Raw genomic sequence first — 18,103 nt, 5'->3', positions numbered from 1 at the left:
TCTGTTTTCGGCAGTTAGCTAAAACCTGCTTATTCTAGTTCTCCTTTGCAGAGAGACACTGAGGGTTTGATAACATTGTATATTGTACCCTCGTTTGAGTAGGGAAAGGAGGACTTACCGATAAGGACAGGAATGAACATTCATCTGTAATTAAATCAGGGTCTAGCAAAGGGAATAACTGATGAGGACTGGAAAGCACATCCATCTGTAATTAAGCCTTGATCTAGCAGACTCTCTTATCTGTAACTACGTTTCGCACCAACAGACTTAGTGGATGTACCAGTTCAAATGACAGCTTGCAACAGTAAGGTATGGGGCTTACTATGTATAAATATACGGCTGTAACTGGAGAGAGGGGGCCCACTTGTTGGATGGTGGCAGTACTTACATGCCTCCCCTTTGACAACTAGGTCTCAGACTCCTGCAGGAGGGTGCGCAATAAACTGTGGTAACTATAAGAAACTGGTCTCCTCGAGTTTTATTCAGATTCGACTTTAACACTACCAAGAGTTAAGGTAATTTGGGGACTCTTTTCCAACCCTAAACATTTAAGTACTTTGATTGTTAATTGGTGTTCTGACAATGGATGATGGATTCCCCCCCACCCCCATTTCCCTTGAAGGGGCAGATACCCAGATGGGTGCTAACACTCTGTACTTTCACATGTTCTCTCAGTGGCTACTTTATTAGGTCATCTGCTCATTAATGCAAATATCGAATCAGCCAATCCCGTGGCAGCAACACAATGCATAAAAACATGCCGGCATGGCCAAGATGTTCAGACCAAACATCAGAATGGGGAAGAAATGTGATTTTGACCGTGGAATGGTTACGTGTGCCAGACAGGGTGGTGTGAGTATTTCAGAAACTGCTGATCTCCTGGGATGTTCATGCACAACAGTCTCTAGTGTTTACAGAGACTGTGGAAAACATCCAGTGTGGCAGTTCTGTGGGCAAAAATGCTCTGTTAATGAGAGAAGTCAGACTGGTTCAAGCTGCCAGAAAGACAACAGTAATTCAAATAACTACATGTTACAACAGTGGTGTGCAAAAGACCATCTCTGAATGCACAATGCATCGAACCTTGAAGTGAATGGGCTAAGGAACAGCAGCAGACCACGAACATACACTCAGTAGCCACTTCATTAAGTACAGGAGGTATGTACACTGCTATGCTATGCCAGTACACACAATGGTGAGGATGGGCTTCTGTAGATCCCGAGCTCCTTTAACACTTGTTCTAGCAAAGTATGAGATGGTAAATGAGCAGAGGAGGCAGCAAAGTTACACTCATTGAGTACCAGCATTCGCCAGATTGCCACACTATTGTTGCTCCTTTGAAAGGTTTGTTGGCAACTCTAAGAGTTGGCTGAACATTTTAAATGACAGCTATCGATGTTCAGCCAAAATACTGGCTGTCTCCAGATTCTGGCCAGAATGAGTTGGAAGTGTGACAGTCAAGGGTACAGTACCTGCACAGCCTTTTCCTTCAGCATAGTGACAACCTCCCCGAGAAACTTCTTACACATTTCACAAAGGTCAGCCGCCTGAAAGAAAAAACAACACGAACATGAATCTTAGTGCTTTGCGCTGCAGCCTTACACGGGAGACAAAATAAGATGTTAAACTATTTCCACTTGGTCCTATGTTCTACTCTCACCTCTCTAGGGTGAGCACTGGGTACCATGCTTAAAAAGGCTTCCCCTCATAGGGGACGGTGAGTTTGGACAGATTTACTGACTGTGGCAGCACTATCGAGCCTGTATTTACAGCCTTCCAAAATCAACACCAAATTCTCCAGCTTCAGGTAACTCATTCTTCTGGTCTGTATCAGAACTGCCATTAAAGCTCAGATTTTCTTTATTAGTCTGACCTGCTGGACGTGTCTCACTACCTTGTTATTACACAGAAAACACACAGAGATACTCCCACATTAACTCATTTAGTCTCAAAGATTAAGATTAGAGATGAGCTTTATTTCTCACAGAGTGAAATGCGTGAACGACCTAACAGTCTCGGCGTCGTGCTGGGCTGTCCGCCATGCTTTCAACATCAACGTAGCATGCTAACTTACTAATGCTACTTTGTATGCCTTTGGACTGTGGGAGGATACTGGAGCACCTGGAGGAAACCCACGTGTTCATGGAAAGAATGTATAAACTCTTCACAGACAGCAGTGGGGACTGAACTGCGATCGCTGGTGCTGTAAAGCTTTATGCTGCTACTCTACTCTACCACCAGCCAGAGATATTCACTTTGTTCTACCCATTTCCCATGCCCCCACCTTCTCCCCTACTCAAAACCGACACATTTTCTCTTTCTGACCTTAAACATCAACTGCTTTTCTCTCTACAGATACTGCTTGACCAGCTGAGTGTTTCAATATCATTTCCTACTTTCATTTCAGGCTTCAGCACCCACAGCCGTTTTTTCTTGATTTTCAAAGGTCAGGAAATGTTAATTTCACAGAGTATTTTTGAGAAAACAACCAATGGGTGAAATGTTAAAGGACATCGAGTTTTGTGGGAGAAGCTGGTGACTAACGGCACACCCGCTGCAGGGTGATTCACGTGCCTCCCTCCCCCTCCCCCAGAGAGCTCTGGATAATGACTGGATTTTCCCAACCCTCGGAGGCAGAAGTCATCTGCTGGTGTCACTGCCAACAGCACACCAACTTCAACAAAGCCAGGGTTCACCTGAAGCACAGTTCAGCCATGCCGTGGTCCAAGCAGGAAAAGAACATGTGACAATTCAGGAAGAGTTTGGGAGCTGGGGTGGGAAGGTCAGTGGAACCATCGAACCTGGATGATGCTGTAAGATGAGCAACAGCTGTCCAAAATGAAGAGCATCAAACGTCAAAACTACCGACATTGAGAGGGTTTGGGGGTGGGGGGGGGGGGGGGGGTAATAGTCAAGCCTGAACTGCAAAAGGTAAGTGAAATGCCAGAGATTGAAGTTGGAGCCTGTTTGGCACCATGTTCCAATGGAGACCTTGTTATTACTTCACTATTTTGTTTTTGACAAAAATAGGAGATTTAGACCACAGATAGCTGCTCAGTGTAGCTTTGTAGTACTCTTATCAGTCTGTTAACACGTTGTTCTATTTTCACAACTTTTACTTGATTAATATTTCAACTTTTTGATCCAAGCCGAGACCTCCCACTTCATGATGTCTCCGTGGGCCAAAACTCCAGGACTCTTTGTGCTCACTACTGCTTCGTCCAGTGGCTACTTTTCAAGTGACTCTGTGCATCAGATGACAATAAGGCAGTGAAGTACATTGGTTGAGAAATCAGGATTGGGACCTTTGGGTTGGTACTTTAAATATCAGAAATCCATTAACTGTAATTGGCACAAGGTAATGGTCAATGTGCCAATTTATATCAGGCATTCAGTGCTATAGACTCCAGAGGAATCATTTCTACAATCACTTTCAACATTAACCAGCCACATCACTGTATTGTAGAGTTACATACAGCATGGAAACAAACCTTTTGACCTAGCAAGCCCACACTGACCAATTACACCAATCAAACATAAATTCCACAGTAAGACACACAAAATAAACAGTCGATGTTTCAGGCTGAGGTCCTTCACTAGGACTGGAAAGAAAGGGGAAAGAACCCAGATTAAGGAGGAATACAAGCTGGAAGGTGATAAATAGGTGAAACCAGGCTGGGGAGGGGGGGATGAAGTGAGAAACTGGGGGGGGGTGATAGATGGAAAGGTAAAAGGCTGAAGGAAGACGAATCTGGTAGAGAGGAGAGTGGACCACGGAAGAAAGCCAAGGAGGGGCACCAGAGAGAGGTGATAAATAGATGAGGAGAAGAGAAAAGGTGAGGGGGGGGGGGGGGAGGGTGGGAGAGAAATCGCCATAAGTTGGAGTTATCAATGCTCATGCTATCAGGTCGGAGTCAACCCGAACAGGATAGGAGGTGAGGTATTGCTCCTCCATCCTGAGAGTGGCCTCACCATGGCAGTAGAGGAGGCCATGAACTGACATGTTGGAATGGAGAGTGGAATTAGAATGTTGGTCACCAGGAAATCCTCCCTGTTGATTAACATTAACTCAATTTACAATTCACCCTTCATCCTCTTTAACCCTCCCCCAGATTCACCTGCACAACTTGGGTCAATTTTTACAGTGGCCAATTAACCCACCAACACACAGATTTGAAATGTGGGAGCAGACCCATGGAGTCACAGGGAAACGTGCAAACCCACAAACAGCACCAGGGATCAGGATCAAACCCAGGTCACTGAAGCTGTCAGGCAATGGCTTGGTGAGATGCATTTCTGCAGCTTCCCATCTAAATTCACTCTGTATTCAGCCAACGGAATGAACAAATTCCAGAAAATATAGTCCTCTGCTCTGTACCAATGCACATCATGTTTAACTCTGCCAACAAGAGACGAGTGTTAAGGTAACATAATTTCCTTCCAATCGCCACACACAATAAAGTTAGGGGCACGTTATAAAATTTAATAGTTTAAAATTCAGTGTTTATAATTAGAATGGAGATAGTGGAGGAAGATACGAAACAAGGCTGGGAAATGCAAAAATTAAACTGGGAAACATCAAAAATAGCAACTGCAAGAAAGATATTTAATCAGTAAAATGGAGTTCTTTCCCCACAGGAGATGAGCAATCCACTTCCCTAGTCTTAAGAATAATTGTATCCATTGGATCTTTATAAAGAAGGAGATGAGAAGACTTCCTGGGACACAAAGATTGCTGCTAACTGAAATTATGTATCATAATTCACTGATGCAAAGTATTTTGTAGGTGGAAACAGGCACAATATGAATAAAAGAAAATCCTATCTGGTTCTGTGAAGACTGAAGAAAGTTTGGAGAGCCATTGGGCTTTTGTCATGGCCCTGCAAATGCAAAGCAGCAAAATTCTGGCTGAGGAAGACAAAAGGTTGAAGAAGCTGCAACATACAAAGCTCTGGATGGAGGGAAATGCACAGTTGACGTTTCAGGCTGAGTTGCTTCAGAGTTCATGACGAGTTCAAACTTATTAAGGGTAGATTCGAAGAGATCAACTCCCATGAAAGCAATTTGCCCAAATCAATTACTACTCTTAATAACCCAAAGAGCAGTAATGCAGATTTGAAAGTGTAGAGTACACGACAAGGCACCAGTTACATATATTAGCTACTGACACCACAGACAGCCTTCCTCCACTAAGAATGGGAACACTCACCTCATTTGGCTCTCTCCATTTGGTCTGAAAACAATGCTGGACTGTTCCACACTGTAGGGCGCTCTTCAGGTCTTGACAGTAATATCCTGGGCCTTGAGCACATTGTGCATTCTTCAGCTCAGAACTAGACAAAACTACGATAGAAGAAAGCAAGAGTCATTGGTTCACCCAAAGCATCAGAGAATTATTCTTTGGTTGACCCTCCAATTTCCTCCGTTACCTCTCCCAATGCCTTTATTTGAGAGAGTGTCAGTATAATTATTGATCTGTATAGGGCAGCATACTGACCTTAGGAAGAATACATTGGCCTCGAGTAGATTTGTCAGAAGCCAAGAAAACTCACCAACCCCTGTATCTCAGGAAGCTAAAGAAATTTGGCATGTCCCCATCAACCTTACTAATATATAATCAAGACATTAAAAGATCAGCTTTGTTTGTTACGTGTACAGTCGGCCCTCCTTATCCGCGAGGGATTGGTTCTGGGACCCCTTGCGGATACCAAAAAATGCAGATGCTCAAGTCCCTTATTCAACCTGTAGGGACCTTGGGACCCAGAGGAACCCCAGATCTTATTTAACCTGTCTCAGTGCGGTGGACATTAGGACCTGGCGAGTGTTTCTGTTCACGAAAATAATCATGATTGAAAATAAAGTGGAAATAATAAAGCAATCGGAAAGAGGTGAAATGCCATCAGTCATTGGAAAAGCATTAGGTTACAGTCGGTCAACGATCGGAACAATTTTAAAGGATGTAGTGAGAAAGGCCCTGCCGCGATGAAAGCTACAATTATTACTAAGCAATGCAGTGGTTTAATTATTGAGTTTTGGGTTTTTGATCCTCCACATCAACCAGGCATGGATGGAGAGTGCACTCGGAGCGGTCTGTCACTGGATCGAACTGAGGAACTTCCGTTCCCGAGCCCGGTGCTGAAACATACGTTCTTAAGTGTTATCTATGCATAGAAAGGTAAAATAAATACTTATACTAAGACAAACGTTTGACTAACTGATGCTAAATAATACCGAATGTACTTGTTCCGATTTACTTAGTAAGAGAACTTCCGATTTTTTCGATCCCGATCCACGGTAGCCTACGCACATCCTCCCGTATACATTAAATCAGCTCTAGATTACTTATAATACCTAATACAATATAAATGCTATGTAAAATAGTTGTTATACTGCATTGTTTAGGGAATAATGACAAGGAAAAAAAGGTCCGTACATGCTCGAACAATAAGTGCTGGAAGAACACTTCCGGGTTTTCTCCATTCGCGGTTGGTTGAATTCGCGCATGCGGAACTCGCGGATAAGGAGGGCCGACTGTACATCAAAACATACAGTGAAATGTGTCATTTGCATCAACAACCAACACAGTTTGAATATTTGTTGGGCACAGCCCACAAGTGTTGCCATGCTTCCAGTGTCAACATAGCATGCCCACAATTTACTAACCTTCACTAATCCGTACGTCTTTGCAGTGTGGGTGGAAACTACGGAGCACCCGAAGGAAACGCACGCAGTCACAGGGGGAACATACAAACTCCTTACCCAGTGGTTTGCAATTGATGCACCACAGAAAGCAACCTATCAGAATGCTTGGTAAGGCATCTGCTCTGCACTTGACCACAAAGCTACACATTTATGGGCACTGCTCAGGCCTTCGCAGCCTCCTCTGTTGGACTCTGTCCATATTTCTCATTCGCTCAGTAAACAGCCAATGACCCCTCCTACCCCAGACATTCTCTCTTTTCCCCTCTCCCATCGGACAAAAAAAGCCTGAAAGCACTTGCAATACAACCAGGCTCAAGGACAGCTTCTACCACACTGTTAAACAATTATTGAATGGTTCCTTAGTATGATTAAGTAGACTCTTGATCTCCATATCTACCTTGTTTTGACCTTGCACCACATCGTCTACGTACACTGCACTTTCTCTGTAGCTGTTACACTTTATTCTGCAGTTTGTTATTGTTCTACCTCAATGTACTGCGTAATGACGAGATCTCTAGGAACAGTGTACAAGATTAACTCTTATAGTGGTATAAACACAATAAAGAACTAATTCCAACTCTGTGAGTTAAATTGCAAATGGAGAATTGGTATATTAGGATTTGATTTCTTGGAGTTTTGAAAATGATGGGGTCTGACTGAAGTTTTCAGGATATTAAAGGGAAGTTGTTGGATAGATTAAATGAGGTATTGTAGCGGTGTGCTACACGCAGCGCTGAAATAATGACATGGAGTCGATAAACTGCAATCAAAGAATAAGTTTATTTCAAATTCACAGTCTTGCTTTAAAGCCTGTCTCCCCCACCCGATACCTCGAGAGGCACGTACTTGAAACCCCTTGAGGTGATCTTCCTTGGTGCCTGCACTCTGGCTAATTGTCAGCCGGTTCGAGTGTGCTAGTAATTAGGTCGCCACAGTATTTCCATTGGCTGGTGTACTTGGGATCTGCACCAGTCCAAAACCTGGATCAGAGCTGGCTGGATTCACTTTGGAAACAAAACATTTCCTTTATAGTCAACAATGGATCCATGTTAAAATTGCTCAAGCTAGAAACTGAAACTCAGACACATTAATTAGCTGAATGATTCATGAGGTTATTTCACAGGTCAGTAAAGGCAGGATAAATACAAGGAAGGAAATAAGCCTAGTATTGTTACCACACCCCTCCAATCCTCTTATTGGACACCTGCAGCACATGTGGTCTGCAGCAGGGGTCACTGGATGGGCAATGTTGCAGAGCACAACGGAGATACAAACAGGATTTATCAGATGTTGTTGTAGATGAGGAATCTAAAAGGAGAGATCAGATCGCAAAGGGAGCAATAAAAGGATTATTATGAGAATACTCCAGTGAACTAAATGCACCTTCCCAAGATCAAGGTGCACTTCCTAGAAAGAAAAAGAGGAGGAAACACTCTGGAAATGGGAGAGGATACATGAGACCTAATTTCAAGGAATTAGCAAATTCAGAGATATTCACAAGAAATAGAAAGACAAGAAGTTAAAAAGGGGAGATGGAGAAAGACAGTGAGCAAGACCGTGAAAGCGATCGAAAGCAGGATAGAGAAAGAAGCCAGGACTGGGAGAGAAGCAACGATCACAGTAGATCCAGAGGGCTTGTTCTGTATACCCACCAGCCTCTGTAAAAAAAAAAACCAAGTGCCTCCTTTCTCCTTTAAATCTGTCCCCCCTCACCTTAAATAAGACCACAAAGCAGAATTAGGCCATTCGACCCATGAAGTTTGCTCCACCATTTCATCATGGTTGATTTATTACCCCTCTCAAACCCGTCTCCTGCCTTCTCCCTGTAACCTTTAATGCCCTTACTAAAGATCCTATCAAACTCCGCTTTAAATAATTTGACCTCCACGGCCAACTGTGCCAATGAATTCCACAGATTCACCACCCTTGTCATCTGTTCTAAAGGGACGTCCTTCAATTCTGAGGTGGTGTTCCAGACAACCCCACTATAGGAAACATCCTCTCCACATCCACTCTTTCTAAGCCTATCGATTTTCACTAGGTTTCATTGAGATCCTCCCTCATTGTTCTAAACGTCAGCAAGTACTGTCCCAGAATCATCAAATGTTCTTCATACGCATCCATCCTATAGTTTTCAACTCCTCTACATTGGGGAGATGATTATAACTATCTATCCTTTCTATCCCACTCCCCTCCCCATCTTCTTCACTCCAGGGAGAACAGTTCAACTTTTTATTCTCCCACTGCTGCTTTTGGGACCTCAACTGTCATGCTTTCTCACATTAAATAGGAGTCGGAAAGGGGAAGTGAAAGGTAACATGCAAATACAGTTATCCTCAGGCCCAGCACACTGTACAGCAGCAAGTCAACAATTCTGGCATTGCGTTCGATGAGGCACGTTCACTACAGTAAGTGTAAAGTTTCTCAAGGAGACTTTGGACTTGTATCTCAGGCAAGGAGTGTGTCAACAAGCACTTGTTGCTATATCAGTCTACAGCATATATCGGGACTTAATGTAGAATTGATTTCACAACAGCAAAGATCCTAGTTAGTGTGGGCAAGTGTAGTTGGGAGAGGGCCAACTTTCTTACCCTAATCCATGTGCCTTTGGAATACGGGTGAAACTGAAGCATCCAGAGGAAATCCATAGGGTCACGGGGAGAATGTACAAAATCACTTCCTCAGACCGTGTAGGACATTCGTGCAAACCAGGCTTTTTAAATTTTTCAATGTACTTGTGACAAATAAAGCTAAACTTTAAAAATTCCAAAGTTAGGTCACCCTCTTTGAGTAAATATGGCAGCAGGAAATGAAAAGGACATGGAGAGAACAAGACCCAGAGTTTAATTGTTATCAATTTTTTCCTCATTTGGAATCTGACTTCTGGTTCAGATGGAGTTTCTTTTTCTTCGTTATCTTCAGTGTCGTCGACGGCCATTCCATGCACGACCTTAATCCTGGCCAAGGAAGTGTCAGTCTGGGCAGCTAGGCCACTTTTTTTCCCCCAAAGTCGAAATAAATTTGTTATCAAAGTACTCATATGTCACCATATACAACTCTTCCATAGTCAATGATCAGATTTTAGGTTTTGCCAAATTTCTTTCTTTTTTCAATCTTTTTATTGATCTTTTAAAAAAAGTGTGTACACAAACAGGAGGACAATATCTCTAGTATATATATCAATAACAGTACATACAGAAGTAAAATAAACAGTATCAGAATTACACACAGTGTTGATCTACAAAGTATAAATTTGATATAGAATGTATAATTCTCCTCTTATCAATTTATGATAAGTTTGCCACCATTTGTCTACTCTGTTTAAAATGACTGACTGGACCCTTACAATGTAATCAGAGGGTCACCCTGCAGACTTAAAGACTTGGAAGAGACAGGGAAGCATTATGGCACAGGAGAAAGAGGACATTTGGCCTGTCAAGTCTGTGACTGATAACCCAATGACCTCTTAGAGGCCAAATTGGGCTGAAAATCCCTTTCTCAGGTTTAGTTGACTTTGATTGGAGAAAGTGCAGTGGGCTCAAGTCTACTTGTCTAGTCTGGCCTACATAACAAGTTCATACCCTTAGCAACGGCTTTTAAATGCGCTCTGAAATGGCCTAGCAAGTCACTCAGTTTGTCGTCTGCTACATTAAAACGCAGCAGGAGCACTGGTCAGGCAACTGTTCCAAGTCGTGACCCAGAGTATACCCTGTATAATTGGTAGACCAGTCTCATCAAGACTGGCAGTGTATTTAAGAGCGTAACACACACAAAAAGCTGAAGGAACTGCGCAAGTGAGGCAGCATCTATGGAATGGAATAAAAAGCCAAGAGTTTGGGCTGAGAACCTTCTTTAGATGTCCTCCCCTATCACAATTCCTTCTTCTTCAGCCCTTGACCTCTTCTGCCCATCACATCCCAGCTTTTCACTTCATTCCATCTCCCTCACTCACCCACCTCCTCCCTCACCTGGTTTCACCTATTACCTGCAAGCTTGAACTCTTTCCCCTCCTCCAACATTCTGGACTTTGCAGTCCTGTTGAAGGTTGAGTGGTTATTCCCCTCCACAGGTGCTGCCTGAACCTGCTGAATTCCTCCAGCACTTTGTGTGTGTTGCTCTGGATTTCCAGCTTCTCATGTCGAGTTAAGAGGGTGTGGTCCTTGGGATCTCAGGTTAAATACAGATGGGGAAATTTGTTGGTTAACATCTACCAACCCCAATCAGCAATCCCCCCCCAAAATGATTACCATAGGAAACCATGCACTGGGTGGGATCAGCACCCATCACCAAAGGTAACTCTGGAGCATCATCACTGATCTTCCTGGTGAACAGTGCCACCAAAGAGACTGACATGAGAGAGATTCCTCCTCACCAATCTACCCACTGTTTATGTTGTGCGTAGCACAGACAGAACGGCAATGTAGCGGGTAGGAGTTTGGTTTGTAAGGAGTTGGTATGTTCTCCCCATTGACTGCGTGGCTTTCCCCAGAGGTGCTCCTGCCCCAGTACATCCTTGGACTGTCTTAGTCACTGACATAAACAATACACTTCACAGTCTGTTTCACTATACCTGTGAAAAACAAAGCTAATCTTTGAACCCGGATAGAATCTGATAAGATGCAACATTTCAAGTACAAAACCAAAATCCTCAGGCGCACTCAACAGATTAAGAACCATTCACAGACAGGTTAAATGCAGATAGGAAATCTGCTGATGAACATCCACCAACCCCAGCTGACGAATCAGCAGCTTCTCACAGACGATCAATAACAACTGTGAACAATGGATGGGAAACAACATCACCAACAGAAACTCTGTAGCACCATCACTGACCGCACCCCACTCCCCCCACAAAGTCCTACAAAAAGTCATGGATACAGCCCAGTCCATCACAGGTAAAGCCCTCCCCACCACTGAGCACATCAGGAGCCTCAGGACTCACACCACCAGGTTCACAAACCATCATTACCCCTCTTGAACAGAGGGGCATAACTTCACACACCCCAACATTGAACTGTTCCCACAACCTCACTTCCAAGGACTCAACATCTCTCGTTCTCAATACTTATTGCTTATTTATTAATTATCTTTTTCTATTTGCAGTTTGTTGTCTTTTGCACATTGGTTGTTTGTTGGGTGAAGTCATTAACTGATTTTACTGTATTTCTTGGTTCTGGTGTGTATGCTCACAAAACAAATCTCAGCATTGTATATGGTGATAGCTACTTTATCGACCTCAATAGAAACTACATTGTCACAGTAGCATTACAAGTGCAAATATACAAATATTAGAAGTAAGAATTTAAAGAAAACAGTCTAACAGGAGGGAGTCATCACTTCCCCGGCTATAGGTTGACTCATTATAGAGCCTAATGGCCAAGGGCAAGATGACCTCTTAAAGTGCTCTTTGGAGCAGTGTAGTACTTTGTACTTTGAATTTCTGATAATAGATCTGCAAACCCATAACGTTAACACGCAGGGAAAGCATGGTAGCATTGCGGTGAGTGCAATGCTATTACAGCAGGTTCAATTCCGCCGCTCTCTGTGAGATTCTCCCTGTGAATGCGTGGGTTTCCTCCCACATTCCAAAGACGTATGGGTTAGTAGGTTAATTGGTCACATGGGTATAACTGGGTGGCACTGGCTCACGGGTCCCACATTTCCAATGTTGTGCCTAACCTGCAGAGTTTTTCCCAGCAGGAAGAATTCTGCTTTTATGTTTACTTCTCTGTATTTGATTTGGCAAAGAGAAGAGATAGATAAGGTAGCAAAGTCAGCAGACAATATACTTAACTTTACTGGCTAAAACACTGAATACACGAACAGGGTGTGTCATTCTAGACTAAATACTACATCAGCCAGCTGCATACAGTTCTGTCTGGAAGGATGTGATTTCTCGAGTGTAGAGATTATTTGTGGCACAGAATAATACCATTCAGCCCATCATAACCATGCTGGAAAAAGATCCACAACAGGTTCATCCCAATTCCAAAATCTTGGCTCTTAATGAAAGGATCAACTTTAGTCAGTTTGTTATCACTGACATTTGAAATGAAATCTGTTGTTCTGCGGTAGCAGTATAGTGCAATGCCAAGAAAAATATTATAAGTTACAATAATAAATTTTAAAATAAATACAGCATTATTGTTCATGGACTGTGCAGAAATTTAATGAAGTCAGAAAATGGTGACCACCTTCTGGCTAAAGAAATTCCTTCTCATCTGTTCTAAAGGAATGTTCTTTTCTGAGGTTACACCCTCTAGTCCTAGACTCTCCTACTATAGGAAACATCCCCTCCACATCCATTCTATCTAGGCCTTTCAATATTCAGTAGGTTTCTCGGAGATCCTCCTCAGTCTTCTGAACTCCAGTGAGTACAGGCCCAGAGCCTTCAAATGCTCCTCATAAGTTAACCCTTTCATTTGCAGGATCACTTCAAAGAACAAATTCCAGTTCTTCACTGAGTCTTCTCTCACCTACTCCCTTCTCACAATTAACATAAAACTATCTCCTAATTACTGTACCATCCGAGGGAAAATTGCCGATTACTGTTCCCTTGATTTTATATACCATAAAAGCCTCCCAGGATTTTAAATACCTTCATTAAATCTCCCCTCACACATCCTTCTTCTGTATAAACCCAACGCTGGCCAATCTCACTGCTACAATTCCCCACAAGTGGAAGTAACCCCCATACACATCGGTTGCATTATGCCTCAGGCATGAGGGCTTCCTCTCTCACTTCTCTTTATCAGCATCAAAAGGCAGAGCCTCAAGGAGGTGACATCCATCACTGAGGGCCCTAAAGGTACAGGACATGTCCCCTTCTCATTACTACCATCCAGGAGGTGATGCAGGATCCTGAAGACCCACACTCAGCATTTCAGGAACAGTTTCTGAACAGTCCATGAGCTATAAACACTACCTCACTATGTTGCTATCTTTATATTTTTCTTATTGTAATTTAAATTTATGTACTGCTGTCACAAAACAACAAATTTCACAATATATGTCAGTGATAATAATTCTGATTCTGTGAGCTGTGGACATATACTTTATATCCTAGCTTCTGAAGATCCTTAAAATTACCAGTCCTTTTCTTTGCTATCTATTGTACCTCACACCTCTCTGGGCTTATACATTTATAGACATCACCTAGAACATATTACTCACTGAAAACAGTACGAGCAGCTTTGGTATTATCAGAGGCAGCACGGTGGTGTAGCAGTTAGCACACCACCACTACAGCGCCAGTAACCCAGCTGCTGTCTGGAAAGACTGTGTTCTACCCGCAGCCGTGTGCTTTTCCTCCCACATTCCAAAGACACACACACAGTTAGGGTTAGTCAGTTCTGTGCATGCTACACTGCCGCTGTAAGCACGGCGACATTTGCAGGCTGATTTGACGCAAGTGACGCATTTCACTACATGCCTCGATTACACATGACAAATAAAGCTACTCTTTAAAACAAACAAGGGAAAATCTGCAGATGCTGGAAATCCAAGCAACATGCACAAAATGCTGGAGGAACTGGATGAGGAAGTGGAGCGATGGGTTAGTAAATTAACTGATGACACAGTTAATTTAACAGTTGGGTTGTTATGGATAGTGTGGAGGGCTGTCAGAGGTTACAGAGACACCTATAGGATGCAAAACTGGGCTGAGAAGTGGCAGATGGAATTCAACCCAGATAAGTGTGAGGTGGTTCTTTTTGGTAGGTCAAATATAATGGCAGAATATAGTATTAATGGTAAGACTCTTGGCCATGTGGAGGATCTTGGGGTCCGAGTCCATAAGACACTCAAGCAGCTGTGCAGGTTGACTCTGTGGTTAAGAAGGCATATGGTGCATTGGCCTTCATCAATCGTGGGATTGAGTTTAGGAACCGAGCGGTAATGTTGCAGCAATATAGGCCCCTGGTCAGACCCCACTTGGAGTACTGTGCTCAGTTCTGGTCGCCTCATTATAGGAAGGATGTGGGAGCCATAGAAAGGGTGCAGAGGAGATTTACAAGGATGTTGCCTGGTCTGGGGGCATGCCTTTATGAGAATAGGTTGAGTGAACTTGGCCTTTTCTCCTTGGAGCAACAGAGGATGAGAGGTGACCTGATGGAGGTGTATAAGATGATGAGAGGCATCGATTGTGTGGATAGTCAGAGGTTTTTTCCCCAGGGCTGAAATGGCTAGCACAAGAGGGCATAGTTTTAAGGTGCTTGGAAGTAGGTACAGAGATGTCAGGGGTAAGCTTTTTCACGCAGAGAGTGGTGAATGCGTGGAATGGGCTGCTGGCGACAGTGGTGGAGGCGGATACAATGGGGTTGTTTAAGAGACTCCTGGATAGATACATGGAGCTTAGAAAAATTAAGGGCTATAATTAACCCTAGGTAAATTCTAAGGTAAGGATATGTTTGGCACAGGGCTTATATTCTGCTGTAGGCTTTCTATGTTTCTATGAACTCAGCAGGTCAGGCAGCATCCATGGAAAAGAGTAAACAGTTGACATTTCGGCCTGAATTGGATTCCAGCATCTGCAGATTTTCTCTTATTTGTGATTGGACTACTACACTACGAAGTCTCTTCCAGGGATGCCAAGCCTGAAAAAGTTTAAATCTCCCTTTCGAGCTGATGAAGGGTCTCAGCCTGAAACATCGACTATACTCTTTTCCATGGATGCTGCCTGGCCTGCTGAGTTCCTGCAGAATTTTGTGTATGTTACTCTTTAAAGCATACTACTTCAGTAAAACACTGCACACTTTCAGCTTTTCTAGTGTTGCGAATATCATGATCATGGGCACCTGTTTTTTAAAAAAATTGTGTTTCACTTTCTTCACATTATTCAACTGGTCAGCTGTCAGAGCTGGAACCAGTGTCACCTAAGCAAGAAGTCCACTGAAGTGCAGCCAAGCTGAGAGGAGCAATGGCTGTAAGAGACGCGTCTGGAACAAAGCACAAAACACTGCAACTCAACCCGAAACTTCATAAATGCTGCCTGACCTGCTGAGTTCCTCCAGTGTTTGTGTGTTGTACCAATTCCCAGCATGTGCAGTTCCGTGCCTTCACATGACTGAAACCTGCATTTTTTGTGGGCTGAAGGATCTATACTCTGCTGTAATGTTCTATGTTCTCTGCATAGCTTAGGGCGAGGTCGAGACGGAGAAAGTTGGAGCCTGTCTTGGACAATTTGTGTTGTATCCCCTCTGCTCATTGGGTAGTTGTTTTTTTTATATAAATGGGTTCTTTTAGGTTTCTTGTTTTGCGGCTGTCTGTTAAGGAGACCAATCTGAAGGTTGTATAATTTCTACATACTTTGAACTTTAATAATGCATGTGCAGCCTCAAGAACGTGGGACCCGAGAATGGAACAAAACTGTTCCTTCATGCCTTCCCACATCTTCAACATTTTAAGAACAGCTTCTTCCCCTCTGCCATCAGGTTTCTGCACAATGAACCCATGAACACTACCTCACTATGGTCACTTTCTTTTTGCACTACCTATTTAAAGTATATATTTCTTATAGTAATTTAAAGTATGTTTTATGTATTGCATTGTACAGCTGCCACAAAACAATGCATTTCATGATGCATATCAGCGATAAAAAACCTGATTTTTCTTTTTGGTCTCCTATACTGGTGAGAGTGAAGGGGTGAAGAGAGGACAGTCCCTTGTGTTGTTTCCTTTGTGGGATGGAGGCATCTTAAAACCAAGGTCAGGAAAATACTGACTACATCTTACAAGCCATTAGAAAGACCCCTTCCAGAACATAGCATCAGAGACAAAGGACAAATAAGCTGAAATACAACAAGAACAGAAAGTCTGAATCTACAGTTAAGGTTCGTGCATGTCCGTTACAGACACATCTGTTAGCAATAGTCAAGACTCTACCCAAATCACAATAACTTCAAAAAAATTCCACCCAAGTTGCAATAAAGCAACTTTTAACAATTAAAATTCTTCCTAGTTCTTTTCTGATTCATCAGCATGGGTTACTGGCAGCAAAGGACATACTGTATACGTTAAAGGTACTTCTCCCCCCCCCCCCCCCCCACTCCAAGCTGACATCATTTTGTTTTACAAACTTTCATTTCTTGTCACACATTTTGGCAATACCAAGGAGGAACCGCATTTCGCACTTTCGTCATGGCAACACCATACAGATACAGGTTCTCTACAGCCCAACCAGTCCACACTGACCTCAGTGTCCATCACATAGTCCCAGTTCCCTGCGGCATTGACAAGGCAGTTTGAAATGAGGAAGAATAGTAATTACATTTTATTAATTGCGATCATTACAAAAGTCATTGGAAAAGGAAGCCAGATATGCTCCCAGCATGTTACAAAATGCATGCTTGGAAGTGGCAGCTCATTCGGTACAGTCTGGTATCGCGGGATCCACAGCATCGCGCTTAAGTAAGATCTGATCTGCATTAGGATCAGATCAATATAGATCAATTCCATATTGTGACTGCATCAGGACCACGTGATCTAAAGACACCCTGACCTTTCTTTCACAGCCACTTTTAAAAACACCAGAATAAAATGCATCAGCCCAGACCCATCAACTCAACCTAAAACGTCCATCGTTAATTCACAGATGCTGCCCGAATCGCTGAGTTCCTCCAGCATCTGCGTGTGTTACTCTGGATTTCCAGCATCGACAGGATCTCGTGTTTAGAATAAAATGCATGACTTTCGAAATTGCATATAAACTCCAGTCAGGGTGTTATACCCTACTGATGCACCATCAATAACTCACGCTGAGACTTAGGAAGTGAGATATCGGCTTTTATTGACTGAAGAACAACACTACATCCTGGGAAAATGTGGGAGAGCAGCAGGCCACAGTCGCCTTTATACAGGGGTCTGTGGGAGGAGCCACAGGGGCAGTCAGCAGGGTCTTGGGAGGAGCCACAGGAGCTGTCAGACAGGTATATCTAGTTCACCACACCTACCAATCAATATATCTTGAACACTGCAAGGTAACAGTAAATCCCGCTTCTCTTTTCAAACCACCCTCCTCCAACAATGTCAGATGGTTCACAATGACTTGCATCTTTAATGCGCCAACAAGTACACAACAATGTCCCTCTCCTTGAGGAAGAGCACCTCTCATCTTTGTGACACAAGAGATTCTGCAGATACCGTCAATCGAGAGTAACAAATAACAGAATTCCCGAGGAGTTCGGCAGGTCGGGAATAAACAGTTCACGTTTCAAGCCGAGATCCTTCCATCAAGACGGCAGATGAAATACTGATAAAAAGGTTTCTGCCAGGAAGACCTCTCACCTCTCGTGGTTAGACTGAGAGCCACTCGGCTCACAGGTGAAATCAGAAAGCCATCAACGCAGGGCGCCTGGGACTTATATAAAACAGTGGATTGCACTCTTCGCTGTATTGCATTCCA

At 43.2% G+C, this 18,103-nt stretch overlaps 1 protein-coding gene across 3 annotated transcripts in view; it reads right to left on the bottom strand.

The window, feature by feature from the left end:
* LOC140735460 (prosaposin-like) overlaps positions 1 to 18,103 on the bottom strand; it is a 112,717-nt gene that overhangs the window by 33,901 nt on the left and 60,713 nt on the right. For all 3 annotated transcript variants that reach the window (XM_073060570.1, XM_073060577.1, XM_073060561.1), the window contains 2 exons: positions 5,210 to 5,343; positions 1,473 to 1,547 (listed from right to left, as the gene is read on the bottom strand). In XM_073060570.1, coding sequence (XP_072916671.1) covers positions 1,473 to 1,547; positions 5,210 to 5,343 — 209 coding nt within the window. The remainder of the gene's footprint in view (positions 1 to 1,472; positions 1,548 to 5,209; positions 5,344 to 18,103) is intronic.

This window comes from Hemitrygon akajei, chromosome 1 (genome assembly GCF_048418815.1).
Source record: "Hemitrygon akajei chromosome 1, sHemAka1.3, whole genome shotgun sequence".
NCBI classification, from domain to species: Eukaryota; Metazoa; Chordata; class Chondrichthyes; order Myliobatiformes; family Dasyatidae; genus Hemitrygon; species Hemitrygon akajei.
The sequence above is the reverse complement of the archived record's forward strand: the minus strand, read 5'-3'. Positions and strand labels throughout refer to the sequence as shown.